Source organism: Grammomys surdaster, unplaced genomic scaffold (genome assembly GCF_004785775.1).
Source record: "Grammomys surdaster isolate TR1022 unplaced genomic scaffold, NIH_TR_1.0 373, whole genome shotgun sequence".
NCBI lineage: Eukaryota > Metazoa > Chordata > Mammalia > Rodentia > Muridae > Grammomys > Grammomys surdaster.
The window spans coordinates 386,590-400,339 of record NW_021604792.1 but is presented as its reverse complement, the minus strand read 5'-3'; the positions used below and the strand labels follow the sequence as shown (position 1 = coordinate 400,339).

The window sequence follows — 13,750 nt, the reverse complement described above, 5'->3', positions numbered from 1 at the left end:
CTCTCTCTCTCTCTCTCTCTCTCTTTCCCTCCCTCCCTCCCTCCCCCTCTCTCTCTCTGTCTATTTTTCTCCCTCTCTCCCTCTCTCCCTCTTCCCTCCCCCTCCCCCTCTCTTTCTCTCCCCCTCTGTCTGCCTTCCCTCTCTCTCTCCCTCTCTTTCTCTCTCTCCCTCTTCCCTTCCCCTCCCCCAACCCCTTCTCTTTCTCTCCCTCTCCCTCTGCCTTCTCCTCTTCCTCTCTTTCTCTCTCCCTCTCTTTCTCTCTCCCTCCCTCCCCTTTTCTTCTCCCTTCCCCCTTTCTTAGGACTTAGGGAAAGATTTTGCCTGCCATGTATGTATAGGCTTAACCCCGATAGCCTACGTATCCTCGTTCTTTCTGGTAAAATAGTTATCAAAATGTCATTCCTCCAAGGGGTGATCATAGTGAATAGCCAAGTGGAATTTTAAAATAGATGGTGAGAGGCAAACATTTTTCTCTCAGCCGTGGACTCTTAACTCTCAGAGTTTATGTATTTTCCAGGGCTCATCTCTTTCTCTTATATTTAGCGCATCTTAAAGTCATACACATTCTTCTCTCAAAGGAGTTAATACTTTCAGATATTTTTCCCAGAATTGCTTAGGTGCCCTACTGCTATTCATTTATCTCAAAGGCTTAGTCCATATGGGATAGATTGAAAGAAGAAAAATGCCCAGTTTTTTCATTTTGTACTTCTGTTCCTAGTTGTCCTTAGGTCATAAATATTATTACCACCTTCTTCTTCTTCTCCTTCTTCTTTTCCTTCTCCTTCTCCTTTTTCCTCCTCCTCCTCCTTCTTCTACTTCCTCCTCCTCCATCTTCTCCTTCTCCTCCTCTTCTTCTTCTTCTTCTTCTTCTTCTTCTTCTTCTTCTTCTTCTTCTCCGCTGCCTTCTTCTTCTCTTCATCCTCCTTTTACTCCTCCTCTTCATCCTCTTCCTTATCTTTCTCCTCCTCTTCTTCCTCCTCCTCTTCTTCCTCCATTTTAAAAATCTAATCCCATGACTGCATTGATCATCTGTAAGGTAACACTAAATCTACCAGATTAATCAAAGGAATGTGTGAGTTTATTATTGACAGAATAACAATAGTTTGTGCTTCAATCTGAAGTTTGTGGACTTTCCTATGCATCCTATTTTCCTTAATATTTCTTTTAGCAATATTTTCACTTACAATCACTATTTGAGAGAGTGGGCTGCAGAACATCTAAGTACTGTCTAAAACCTCTTGCCCCGTGGTCCTGTTTTTTTCAGAGATACCTGCCACCACATTTACATGAAACTCAATCACAGAAAATCCCCATGGACTCAATGCTGAAATAATAGATGATAATCTGAGCTCAAATTATTTTAGTTAAACATAGAGTTGAAGGGTTAAAGCCTTAAATCTGTAGGGAGAAATACCCAGCTAATTTTCTTTAATGCCCTCCTTAGTTAGACAGCCCTCCTGTATCTCATTTATTGTAGTTATAATTAATTGCTTTTTCTTTATATTTTTCATGTTGTATAGAGTTCCATACATAACTTTGGATGACATTAAAAATAATAACAGTAGCCTGCATTTAAAACAAAAAAAGAAGCAAACAAACAAATAAGAAAAGTAAAAACACAGTCAAGGGCTAGTGAGGTGGCTTGGCAGTTAACCCCTGCTCTTTTAGAGGACCTGGATATGCCTCCTCTTGTGCATGTGCACACTCACACATACACACTTACTCACATTTACACACACGCATGCACACACACACTCACATGCACACACTTTACACACACACTCACATGCACACACACATGCACTCATGCATACATTCACATACACACACATGTACACACACATATGCACACGCATACACAAACATACACTCACACACTCATGCACACACACTCACATGCACACATACATACACATGCTCACATGCACATACATGCACAAACACATGTACACTCACATGCAAGCACATGCACATACACATGTACACACATATGCACACACTCATATGCACACAATCACATGCACACATATGTACACACATGCACACACATATGCATACACACATGCACACACATGTACACACACATGCACACACTCACATGAACAGATACACATACACTCACACTCATGTACACACACATGCACACACACATGCATGCACTTAGATGCACATACATGCACAAACACTCACATGCACACTCACATGCAAACGCATGCACACAATATGCACACACTCACATGCACACATATGTACACACATATGCACACACTCATATGCACACACATGCACACATATGCACACACTCACATACACACACAATCCCTGACAACCATCTGTAACTGAAGTTCCAGTGTATCTGATGTCCTCTGCCTGCCCCTGCAGGATTCTGTATGCACGTGGAGCATATAAGCACACTCATATAAAATAAGTCTTTGAACATACCACAGTCGTTCTCCAATCCTACCTTTTAAATATAATGTCATATCGATGTTTATAATAGAATAAAATATAATTCATTTACACTGATATGCTCTCATTATTTTCTCATATGATGCTGGGAAGTTGCTGTCTCTGATCGATAATACACTTAGCAAATTATTATTGTTTTTTAATGAAAGGGCAAAATTTAGACAGTGAGATATTCCAGAATATTTTTTTAAAGTTCAGATTTACAAAAGTTGATCTTTTCTTGTGCAATATGTGATGATTCAAATTAGTGTACATTGAAAAATAACATTATTCTTGGGCTAAAAACATCTTTAAGATCTAAGTGATGGGGAGAAATTTCATGCTTTTCTCATTTTCTGTTCTGAGAAAAACATTGTCTTCTTAACTTGATGCTACAAGCAAATATTCCCTCTTTAATCCCTGGAGTATAGATTATGATTTTCATTTAGAAATTAATTTACCCATGTTTACTGTAATAGCCATGGGTAGCAAACTTTGCCAGCTTATTCTAACCCTGCTGGCTTGAAGTCAGTAGGGCTAGTGGTGATCTCTCCAGCCAGCCTCCTATAGAGTATTCTTTCTCAAATACTTTAATATATCATGTTATCACCAGTACAGGGCTCACCTAACCCTGCCAACTATCTTTCCATACATAGATACCAATCCTAAGGCCACAATGGGGCCTGCGATTGACGTGTGTCAAGAATTGCTTTTGATTATTCTAGAGAACAAATCATTAAATGGCTTTACTTAAATATTTATAAACCATACTAATTATTTGATTAATTGGTTGGTATTTGTGAACCTCATCAGCAACTTTAAATTAGAATTAATGAGCATTTACCAAAAAAGTAATACCCATAAATTAGAAAAATAAAATTAAAACATTAAAGAAATCTGAACTGTATGAACATTTAATTTTGAATAATGGTTGGCTAATTTTGCCCAAATTATGGGCTAGCCAAACTATAATTAAATCATTATGATAGTGTTGCTGAGGGCAGTGATCAATTGTGTCTCATAAAATGAGGCGCATGAATTACCTTAGTTTAATTTTAACTTGTGTCACAAAGATTTTCTTAATGTAATTTTGGTCAAAGAGTCTAAAGTCAAATTTTAATTGCACTCTGCAAATTAATCTCATACTATAACTTATTGATTGATTTGTCATCTGTTGTATACTAGATTTTAGCAGATCTTTGTTACTGGACTTTTATATTTTGATTTACTTAGTTCAAAGGGTATACTTTTTAGAGACGTATTTTATTTTTAGTTTATGTGAGTGAATTATTTTCCTGAGTGTGTGTTTGTGTGTGTGTGTGTGTGTATGTGTGTGTGTGCACGCACGTGCGTGCTCTTGCGTGCACACTGCATGTATGCCTGGTGCCCTTGGATACCCTTCAGATTCCCTGGAACTACAGTTCAGGACAGTTGGCTATCAGCTACCATGTACATCCTGGAACTGAAGTTGGGTCTTCCTTAAGAGCAGCAAATGCTCTTAACCAAGGACTCATACTTCTAGCCCTAAAAGGCTAGACATTTTCAAGGACAACATATTTGCATATATAAAATATGCACATGCATAATATATTTATATATTTGCATTTGCTGTAAGCTAGGAATATTTTGTATTACTTTTCATCAGGTAGCCATAGTGGTAAATTTACTGCTTTAATAGGCAACAGAAGCAGCTTACTTACTTTCTTTCATTTCCAATAAAACTAGCATTTTCCCATAAGTTAATAGAGTTGAGTTTTTTTTTTAACCTTTTTAAAATTGGTGCTGAAATCAAATTCCTTCTTCTCCTATTGAGCTGTAGCCTCTTACCTTTTACGTTTGTTTTATAATTTGTTGGTGTTGTTTCTTCAGCTTTTCTGCTATAACATTTGAGGTAAACAAGGCATACAAATAAACAGAGGTAGCTATCATCTTATATGTTATATTTTATTTTTGAGACAACGGTAGATTTCACTACAAAACTTTCATGTAGGCTTAAGCACATGGATAAGAGGAGCAACACTTGGAGAAAGGACAGTGTGTACCCAAGGGTTATTGCATGGACCTATCAACAGAGAACCATTATCAATTTTCCTTTTGGAGGTAAAAATATCTAAAATTTACTTTCTTACCAAATATCTACTACATAGGACATTATTATCTAATGTGTCATTCTGTATATCACACTCTTAGGCATAATCCTCCAGTATGACTTAAGCATTTGTTTTCATAGTCAAATTTAAGACTTCTTTAGTGTTATTTAAGATATTCTGTTAGGTTTTGATGAAATTCACTTGTGCCTGTCCATTTGTTGGAGCAGCACCGGACACATGATCAATGTATAGAATTTCGTCTTCTACAATAAGGCTTTTTTAGTAGCCAGTCAAGCCTTAGAATTTGTTCTGCACAGATTTCTGTTTTTCTGGGTTCTGTTCAAAGGCTTACTGTGTTTCCTGTTACTGTGGCAGCTTGCTACTGTATCCACTGATGGGTCAGGCTGCACACCAGAGATGGAGGGATGTGGGTGGATGTGTCTGTTTCATGCTGTTGGTAAGCTTCCTGGCTGTAAGTGGCCCTTCAGTTTGTAATTATGGGAAGTGCATGTGCAGAGGAAATGAGTGATGTCTCATTTCTCCCAGTTCCTATAAAGATGTATATTTTTTTAATATTTTTTCCTGAAAAATGTTACTTCTTTTTTTTTATTTTTTTATAATTTATTTTTTTCTCAAATCGTAATTCATTCACACTGGGGTTATAAACACAGAAAGGCAGGATGTGGGGAAGGGGGTGACACATTACTTCTAACAAATAATAATCCTGCAGTATGTGCAAAGTAGCTCAGAGGTTTTCTTATTTCGAGGATAACTTGATACTACTTTATAAATTGTTGTAAAAGCCGGGTAGTAGTGGCACACACCTTTAATCCCAGCACTTGGGAGGCAGAGGCAGGTGGATTTCTGAGTTTGAGGCCAGCCTGGTCTACAGAGTGAGTTCCAGGACAGCCAAGGCTACACAGAGAAACCCTGTCTCAAAAAACCAAATAAATAAATAAATAAATAAATAAATAAATAAATAAATAAAATTGTTGTAAAAATATAATCATTAACTTGGTGTTTTGTTCTGTTTTTTTTTTTTTTTTGCCTTTTGTTGTTTGTTTCCTTTTGATTTGTGACAAAGTCTCATGTAGCTCCCAGTGACATTTGACTTGTTTTTTAGCTCTGATCCTTCTACCTCCACCTTTCTGGTGCAGTGTTACAGGTGTGCACCACACAGGTGTGCACCACCACACTGGGCCCTTCATTGTACTCCTTGAATCTGTCATGTTTTTGTGGTGTTACCAAAGGAGAATTGAAAATAACTAAAAAATAAGATTGCCCTGCTGCTGCTTCTTACTGATAGTGCTTTAGACATCCTAGACAGCCTTATTGCGTGACTTACGGTGTTTATTTCCCTGGGTAACCACAGGCTTATTGACATGGAAACTGAAGTTTTGCACAATTTAACACGTGTCTAGGATCTTTCTGACAAAGGTACTAAAGCCATACATAGAGGATTCTTCCTACCAGAGATATTCAGATACCTTTGGCACTATTATGGTTTGAATTGCTAGCTATCAAGACTTTATTCCTTCATGTTAATTTGCTCATGATGTCTACTTGATACCATTCCTATTAGAAAACAGATTCAATGGTGTAATTATTCTTTCAAAGCATGAGTGAGAATACTGCCCACATGAAACATGCACCTGGTTTACCATAACTACACTCTTGTCTTCACAGCTCATGGGTCATTCAGAATGGGACCACAAGAGAGGGCCACGAGGATCCCAGGTAAGCACCCTCTCCTTCATTTTCTCACTTTCTGTTTCTTAATGCTTTGAAGAATAGATTCTGTGAAATTCAAGAAATAATAACCTGCAGACAGAGGAAGAGGCAAAAATAATTGTGCCATTTGTTTTTATTTAAGTTAGCTGCAATTAAAGTCTGGATTTCAAGACCCACAGGCAGATGTCAGTCTTTTCCTCCTGAGACCTTCCTGATCTTCCAGATTGCTCTGTGTTTATGTGCATGTGAACTTTATATTCCTCTCAACTCTGCAGAAGGCATTATGATCAACAACCCACTCTCTGGACCTCATTCACTTCCTTTGATAATTTTCCATGTGCTCTCTTCCTCCTCTCCTCTATCTTCCTGTTTCTGGTTAAACATTCTGAAATAGAATCGGGGGGAAAACTCTGAACTAATTAAGAAAATTTTGTGTCCAAATTAATTCTCTTTGTCTAAGGAATATAAAGATGAAAGAACCTATTATTTTCTTAAAAGAAACTAATTCTAACCCTTTCTATATTACCAGACTGTTTTCATTGTCTCCTTTTATGTCTTAGGCAAAAGGGAAAAGCTTCCATGACACATTTATTCTTTTTAATGACCTAATTAGACAATGTGGATATGTTTTTCTTCTAAAATCACATTGCCTGACAGAATAAATGGTTTGGCTTCACACTCAGAAGATCTCCTTTCCTCTCAGGATATTTTGTAAAGATGTAAAAGATATATTGTTTTTATAGCAGCCTCTGTTTACCTGACTGTAAACATAACCACAAAAAAGTACATGGCTGGAAATTCTTAGCTCTACATTCACCTTTGTGAGTGTACTGTGCAGTAAATGTCTGTTCATTGTCAAATGTGGGCCACTCCTGGGTGTATTTCAAATATCTATATGTGCCTGTGTCCTTATTCACTGGGAAAATGATGAAAATTTAGTGGGTTGTTTCAATGCTGCTGTTAGAAGAACTGTTTTTATTTTATTTCATTTCAACATTTATTCAATATTTTTTTAAAAAACTTTTTATTAAGCACTTTTATTGAGGGTGTTTAGATGAAATATTACTGAATATATAGTCTTAAACAACAGAGATGTTGTTTAAAACAACAAAATCAAGCTAATACTACGAATCTATTTTCATAGAAGCTGTGATTCTTTTCATCTATACCAGTTGATTTAATGAGCAATATAGACAAACTCAAATCAGGGTTATCCCAAGGACTGTGTTCTGTGCTTTCGTCTTTGCTTCTGTTTCTCTGGCACTTATCTCTCATCACATCTTTAATATCTTAAGTCTCATCTTGCTGCATTGTGGGTAGTGAGTTGTTGACAGTAACAGAATAAATTTCACATGATTACAAACCACTAATACAAAGAAACAGCACCAGGATGGTATATGGCTCAGTCATTAAGAGCAAGACCTGTTTTTTCAGAGCACCTGAATTTGGTTCCTAGCACTCACACGAGGTGACTCAAAAGGGCCTGTGACTCCAACTCCAGGGTATCCAGTGTCTCTGGTCTCCAGAGACATGCAAATACACAAAACAAAACTGCACATATACAAAACTGCACATACACAAAACTGTACATACACAAATTGAACATACACAAAACTGCACATATGCAAACTACACTGCACACACACAAAACTTCAATGCACACAACTGCACATACACAAAACTACACAAATTAAAGAGTTATTAAAAATAGGTAATAAATAAGTGATTGTTATTGCCTAAATGCTTTGATGTCCAACCATTTAGAAGCATGTCCAACTTGTTGAAGACATGTACTGCCAAAAGAATGTAGTAAAATGTATACATATATTGTTTTTTAAAGTATGTTTCTCTCTAAAGGCCAATGTGCTATAATTTATATTAAAGTTGGGCTTGGTTACACTGTCATATAAATTATAAGAAAAAATATCCTTCCATTAGTTTTAAATGTAAAAGAAAACACAGAGTAAAGCAAATTATATTCTAGGTATTATATATAAGTAAAAAAAAACTTACAATTTTATATGTAAAAATGTTTCCATAAATTTCATAAGAATTAGATGATACTAGAATGCTTGCTTGGTTCAAAAAAGCAAATGAGTTAGTTAGCTCAATTAGCTAATGATACAGATATACTCCCCTGCTCCAAGGAATTGTATCATGCACCGCAGGGGCTTCTTGTACCTTCCCACCGGTGGAGTGAGTCTTCTCAATGTAGTTTCCCTTTGTCATACTGAGTCTTCAAGTAGAGTAAAAAATGTTGAAGTAAAAATGCCCACTAAGAAGTAAGAACAGTTAATAATGAACCCTTCATTTTTCCAAAATTCTAGAAAGGTAAGCGGAGCACTAAGTAACAACCTCTGACCTAATTCAAATTTCTTATTACCTTGCTGTCATAAGACACCAAGAGCTTTGGGTAGATCATTAGTCCCTTCTTGTCTTCCTGTCTTTTAAACATATATAATATTCTCAAAAGTTTCAATCTTTCAAAGGGAATTTCAAGCATGCTTCATCTGAATGCCTATCATTTAATATTTAACTAACACTCCAAGGCCTTAGTGAAATCCAGTCTCATCTAGGTATAATTTAGAATGGTTTACATGATGCCCATGGTTTGAAATAGAGCAGTTGTGTGGGTGTGGAGAGATGGCTCAGTGGTTAAGAGCACTCACTGCTCTTGCAACAGGTTCCATGTTCCATTCCTAGCACCCATGTCAGATAACTGACAACTGCCTGCAACTCCAGTTCCAGGGAATCTGAAACCCCAAGTCTCCTAGAACCTGACACACACACATGCATACCCAGCTGCACAGACCCATAATCACACACATGATTAAAAATAATAAAATAAGTATTGAAAAAAATAGAACCATTTTTCTATTTGTAATTCCCATATAAGGCATCTGGCAGAAGAAAATACCCAGTAAATAAACGAAATGTAATGGAACTTTGGTGATGGAAGATAGTTCTTTCTGTCTAGTGGAATTATGAATACTTCATAGAAGTGGTACCAGCAGGGATAAGCCTTAGTTGTCAGGTAAGACTCCAGAGTGCACAGAGGCAACAGAGGATGATGCTATTCAAATAGCATTCTGAACTGGGACATAACTGTGTATATGTGAATTTTTCTTTGTAGCTTTACTTTGAAACCTATTGGGTAAGGATGTTACCTGATGTGAATGCCAATGGTATTGATGAGATGGGTACTGTCACAGGAATTACTCTAAAGGGCTGAGACAGAGAATGTGATATGACATTAATGAGATCATAGGGTGAATATAAAGATGGTCGAGTTAGAACACTGGGAGATTCTGTGCCACAAGAGAGACCTTCCAAGGGAAGATGGCGACGTCTGTGTAAGTGCCAGCAATGAACAGCCAGGATGGTAATTCCAGAAGGAAGCTTCATACAAATACACAAGGGACTATTCTAGCTGCACTGCAACCAGAAGAGAACAAATGTCAATCTGGAAATGCTAGTTGTGCATGTGATAATTTAACTACAGTGGCAGATAGACTCCCTGAAGAATATTTGAAGACAAAAACGGAAGAAAGGCCAGTTCTTGGGAATTACTCACTGGTCAGTCCAAGAGGAAGCCAGGGAGGGAGGTATTGTGTAAATCAGCAGTGGGAGAAAAGGAGTCAGACCTGAGCAGTACTGTCAGAGGAAAGAGAGCTGAGTCCATAGACTCAAGAGAATGAAAATGAAGGGGATATCTTTGGGTTGACTGAGTAGGGAACTGATGAATGTGAGCAAAGTGCTTTTGATAAAGAGATGATGTTATAGAGGAGAATCCAGGAGTTGAACCAAGATTAGGGTGAGATGGAAAAGCTTTGTTCAAAAGATAGACTTATGGAGAGAGACAGTGACAGGAGGGAATTAAATGCTGAGTGTCCATAGTTACAGCAGACACAAGAAATGTGGGACAAAGCATCAGAGCAGCCCCATAGCTGCCTAATGATGCAGGGGTCTGCCAATCATGGTGCAGAGTACGCCTGTGTACAAAGGGCTCCCTTTGGTTCCTGTGTATAAGGTTTTCTTTCAAACAGCTCACTTCTCCCTCCCACTCCATACATACTACTTCAGCAAACCTGAGCATATTCCCAGATAAACAACATACTGGAGAATGCCCCCAAAGCATATGCAAATATGGAAAAGCTTTGGAAAATATCTGTCCCACAGCTGGAGAAGAAATGGTGACAAGTCACAAAATGTCTAGCAGGCTTCCAACCTAAGACCTTTTCCTCTTCTTGGGAGGCAGGGTTCAGTGTGGGAGATCGTGAATGGTGGAAATAATGTTGTAGATATCAAAAGGTGGGCTGGCTTGGGGTATGAATATCGAGAAATCCTGGCAGGAGTAGAGGTGACCGTTCACACCTGTCATTTCTCAGCATTTAGGAGAATGAGACAGAGGGTCCACAGTACTTGAGAGCAGTCTGGGCTATATGGCAAGACCTTAACTCAATAGTTAAATAATTAATTATTGGATAAATAGGTAGATAGCCCAGTAGAAACTGTAGAGCTGTTTTATCAACAGTTCTGAATTTTCTGAGTGACAAATTTTTATGTGTTGTATTTTAAGAAAGCTCAATAATTAACAACACCAATGCTCTTGCAGAGGATCCAGTTTTGATTCTCATCACACACACAATGATTTAGACTCTTTGAGACTCCTGTTAAAGGGCATCTGTTTTGCCCTCCATGGGTACCAGGCACACAAACTGTTCATAGATTCATGGAGACAAACCCCTCTCTAAAACGCTTCTCTGGCCTCCATGGGTAGGTACCAGGCACATAAATTGTGCTCGCATACATGGACACAGACACTCAGACATATACAACGAAAGTCAGCAAATCTTTTTATAATATGAAAACATGACTATACAGAAATCAATTTATAAAATAGGAAAACATGTATATTCAGGATAATATTTATACAGTATATACAGATAGGATACATATATATGTACATGTACATATACTGTGTACATTTGTGTGTGTGTATATATGTGTCTGTGTGTTTGTGTATGTGTATAAACAAACAGGATATTATATATACAGGATAGTATATATCTCTATACCTATCTATCTATCTATCTATCTATCTATCTATCTATCATCTGTCTATCTATCTATCTATCTATCTATCTATCTATCTATCTATCATCTGTCTGTCTATCTATCTATCTATCTATTATCTATCTATCTATCATCTATCTATCTATCTATCTATCTATCTCTATCATCTATACATATATCTTAGCTGGTAAGAGTACTTGCTTCTAAACCCGAGCGTAACCTGAGTTCAATACCTAGGACCTATATGTTAAAAGGAATCATTTCCTACATTTGACCCTCTGACACATGGATATCACGAATATATGAACAATAAGTACATGTAATTCTTAAGAAAAAACATGACTTTTTAAACTTTTAATCAACATTGAACAAAATAATTTCCATCTTCATATAATTGTGAGAAAGCAATTTTTGTGAACACTTAGTTTTATCTAAGGTTAACTTTAATCTTTACAAGGATAGAGTTAATTCTTGAGGATTCTTCTAGATACATAAAAATAAGAATTTTCTCAAATTTCCATTCATCCTTCAAGGTTATATCACATATGAATTATTCAGTATCAAAGTTATGTGATCCTTTTATATCAAAAACTACCTATCTTGCTCTGAATAAATTTCAGCACCTACTTGCATATCCTTGTAAAGATTCAGCAAGAATTTTATTCAAGCTCATTTGTATTATAGTCAATAATTCTCTGACTTAATCCATCAGCTTACCGGATGCAGTTAATCTTTCTTGTTTCTACTTTCTGCTTTTTGAAGCATCTGCTCTCAGTTGTTAGATTATCCAAATATAGGAAAAATGCTAAATGATAAATAAACTTCCAGGATCACTCAGAGATCCTTCATATGGCATCGTTCCCAGTAATACCACATGAAGTCAGGGCATGACATTCTCAGAAGGCAATTATGTTTCCCCTCCCCGTTAAATTCTTGATGAAAAACTTTCCAGTGGGAAGTTAAAAGAAGCAACTGAAAAATACTCTCCTATAAAACGTGTCTAAGTGCAGGAGGAAATTCCAAGAACCCCAGATTTATTTATCACATGGTGGATGGTCTAGTGGGATAGTCCAATCTAGTTTGTGAAGCTATGATCTTCCTATCGTTTGGACAAATGGGAAACTAAAATATTTTTATTCATCAATAAGAACTTATAGGTTCTTTTTTTCTAAGTGTATTATTGATGTCCTACTGACAGCTAGGCTTTGTCAACTTCGTGTGATTGAAGTCTTGCTTTAGATAATGAGGTTCTGGTTTTACTGTTCATAAATAATTGAATTTGTTAATATGCAGAACCTAAAGGTAGGTGAATAGATTGGTGGAAAATGTTAATGTACTAGGATCCTAGTATCCTTCCAAGCAGCCTCTGAACTGTGTTAGTGGCAGGTCCTTAATTGTCTGTGGCATCCTGGTGATACCAGTTCGTGAAAAATGCTAGAGTAAAAAGCAATTCCCAAGCCCACTTAACTCTTACAGCTTTAAGTCTTCTGGCTACATTTGGTAAGACCCCATTGTACTTCACTTTTCCGTCAGTCTGGATACGCAAGAGAATGGGTAGTTAACTCTTTGCCGATGAATGTCTAATTCACTAGTGGTCATTTATTTTCTTGGTTAAATAATTTATTTTTTATGAGAGTATGTGAAGAACAATGTAAATATCTTCCAGATTGCTCTGGAACAATGCCATATAAATAATTAAAGTTATTTTTTTTCTTAATACATTCTAGGATGATGCCCAGTCACATTTCCCAGGAAATTATTATGAGGGATTAGTGTGAGGAGAGCAGGAGCCATTGTCCCATTGTCCCATTGTCCAAGTGTCTAGTGTGTTGCTATTGTTAGCATTTCATGTCTTGGGTAGGGTTCACTGCCTGGGCTACTTTCTTCACAGACTTTCATTTGTTTTTTTTTTTTTTCACTTTTCCACAAGAGTATCAACTTAATAATGGATTAGACATCATTCCAGTAATTGTCCCTTTTGGAGTTCTTCTCCAAACAATAATTTACTGCTGTATTTAGCATTGGTGTGGTATGTGCATGTGCTTGTGGAGGCCAGAAGAGGGCATCAGATCCCATGGAGCTGGATTTATGGATGGCTGTAAGCTTCCCAGTGTGGATGCTGTGAGCTGAGCTAGAGTTCTCTGGAAGAGCATCAAGTGGTCTTAATCATTGAGCTATCTTTCCATATCTCCTGTTGTGTTTCCTGTGTTTGTGTCTGGTACACTGTGAAATTTGTTCAGATTTTGCTTCTGTGGCTTTAGACGTTATAACAAATGCATGACTGGGCCTATGTGTTTTATGTGATGCTTTGTGTCATGAAATAGTCACCAGAAGAGACACACATAATCACCTCTGTTATCAGATCTGTTTGGAGACTCCTTTCTGAAGTCTTCTTTCTTCATCTT

At 37.1% G+C, this 13,750-nt stretch overlaps 1 protein-coding gene across 1 annotated transcript in view; it reads left to right on the top strand.

Moving 5' to 3' along the window:
* The window catches only part of Pde3a (phosphodiesterase 3A), a 257,004-nt gene that overhangs the window by 147,738 nt on the left and 95,516 nt on the right, over positions 1-13,750 (top strand). The window contains exon 2 of the mRNA XM_028780995.1: positions 6,225-6,275. Within this exon, the coding sequence (XP_028636828.1) occupies positions 6,225-6,275 (51 nt within the window). The remainder of the gene's footprint in view (positions 1-6,224; positions 6,276-13,750) is intronic.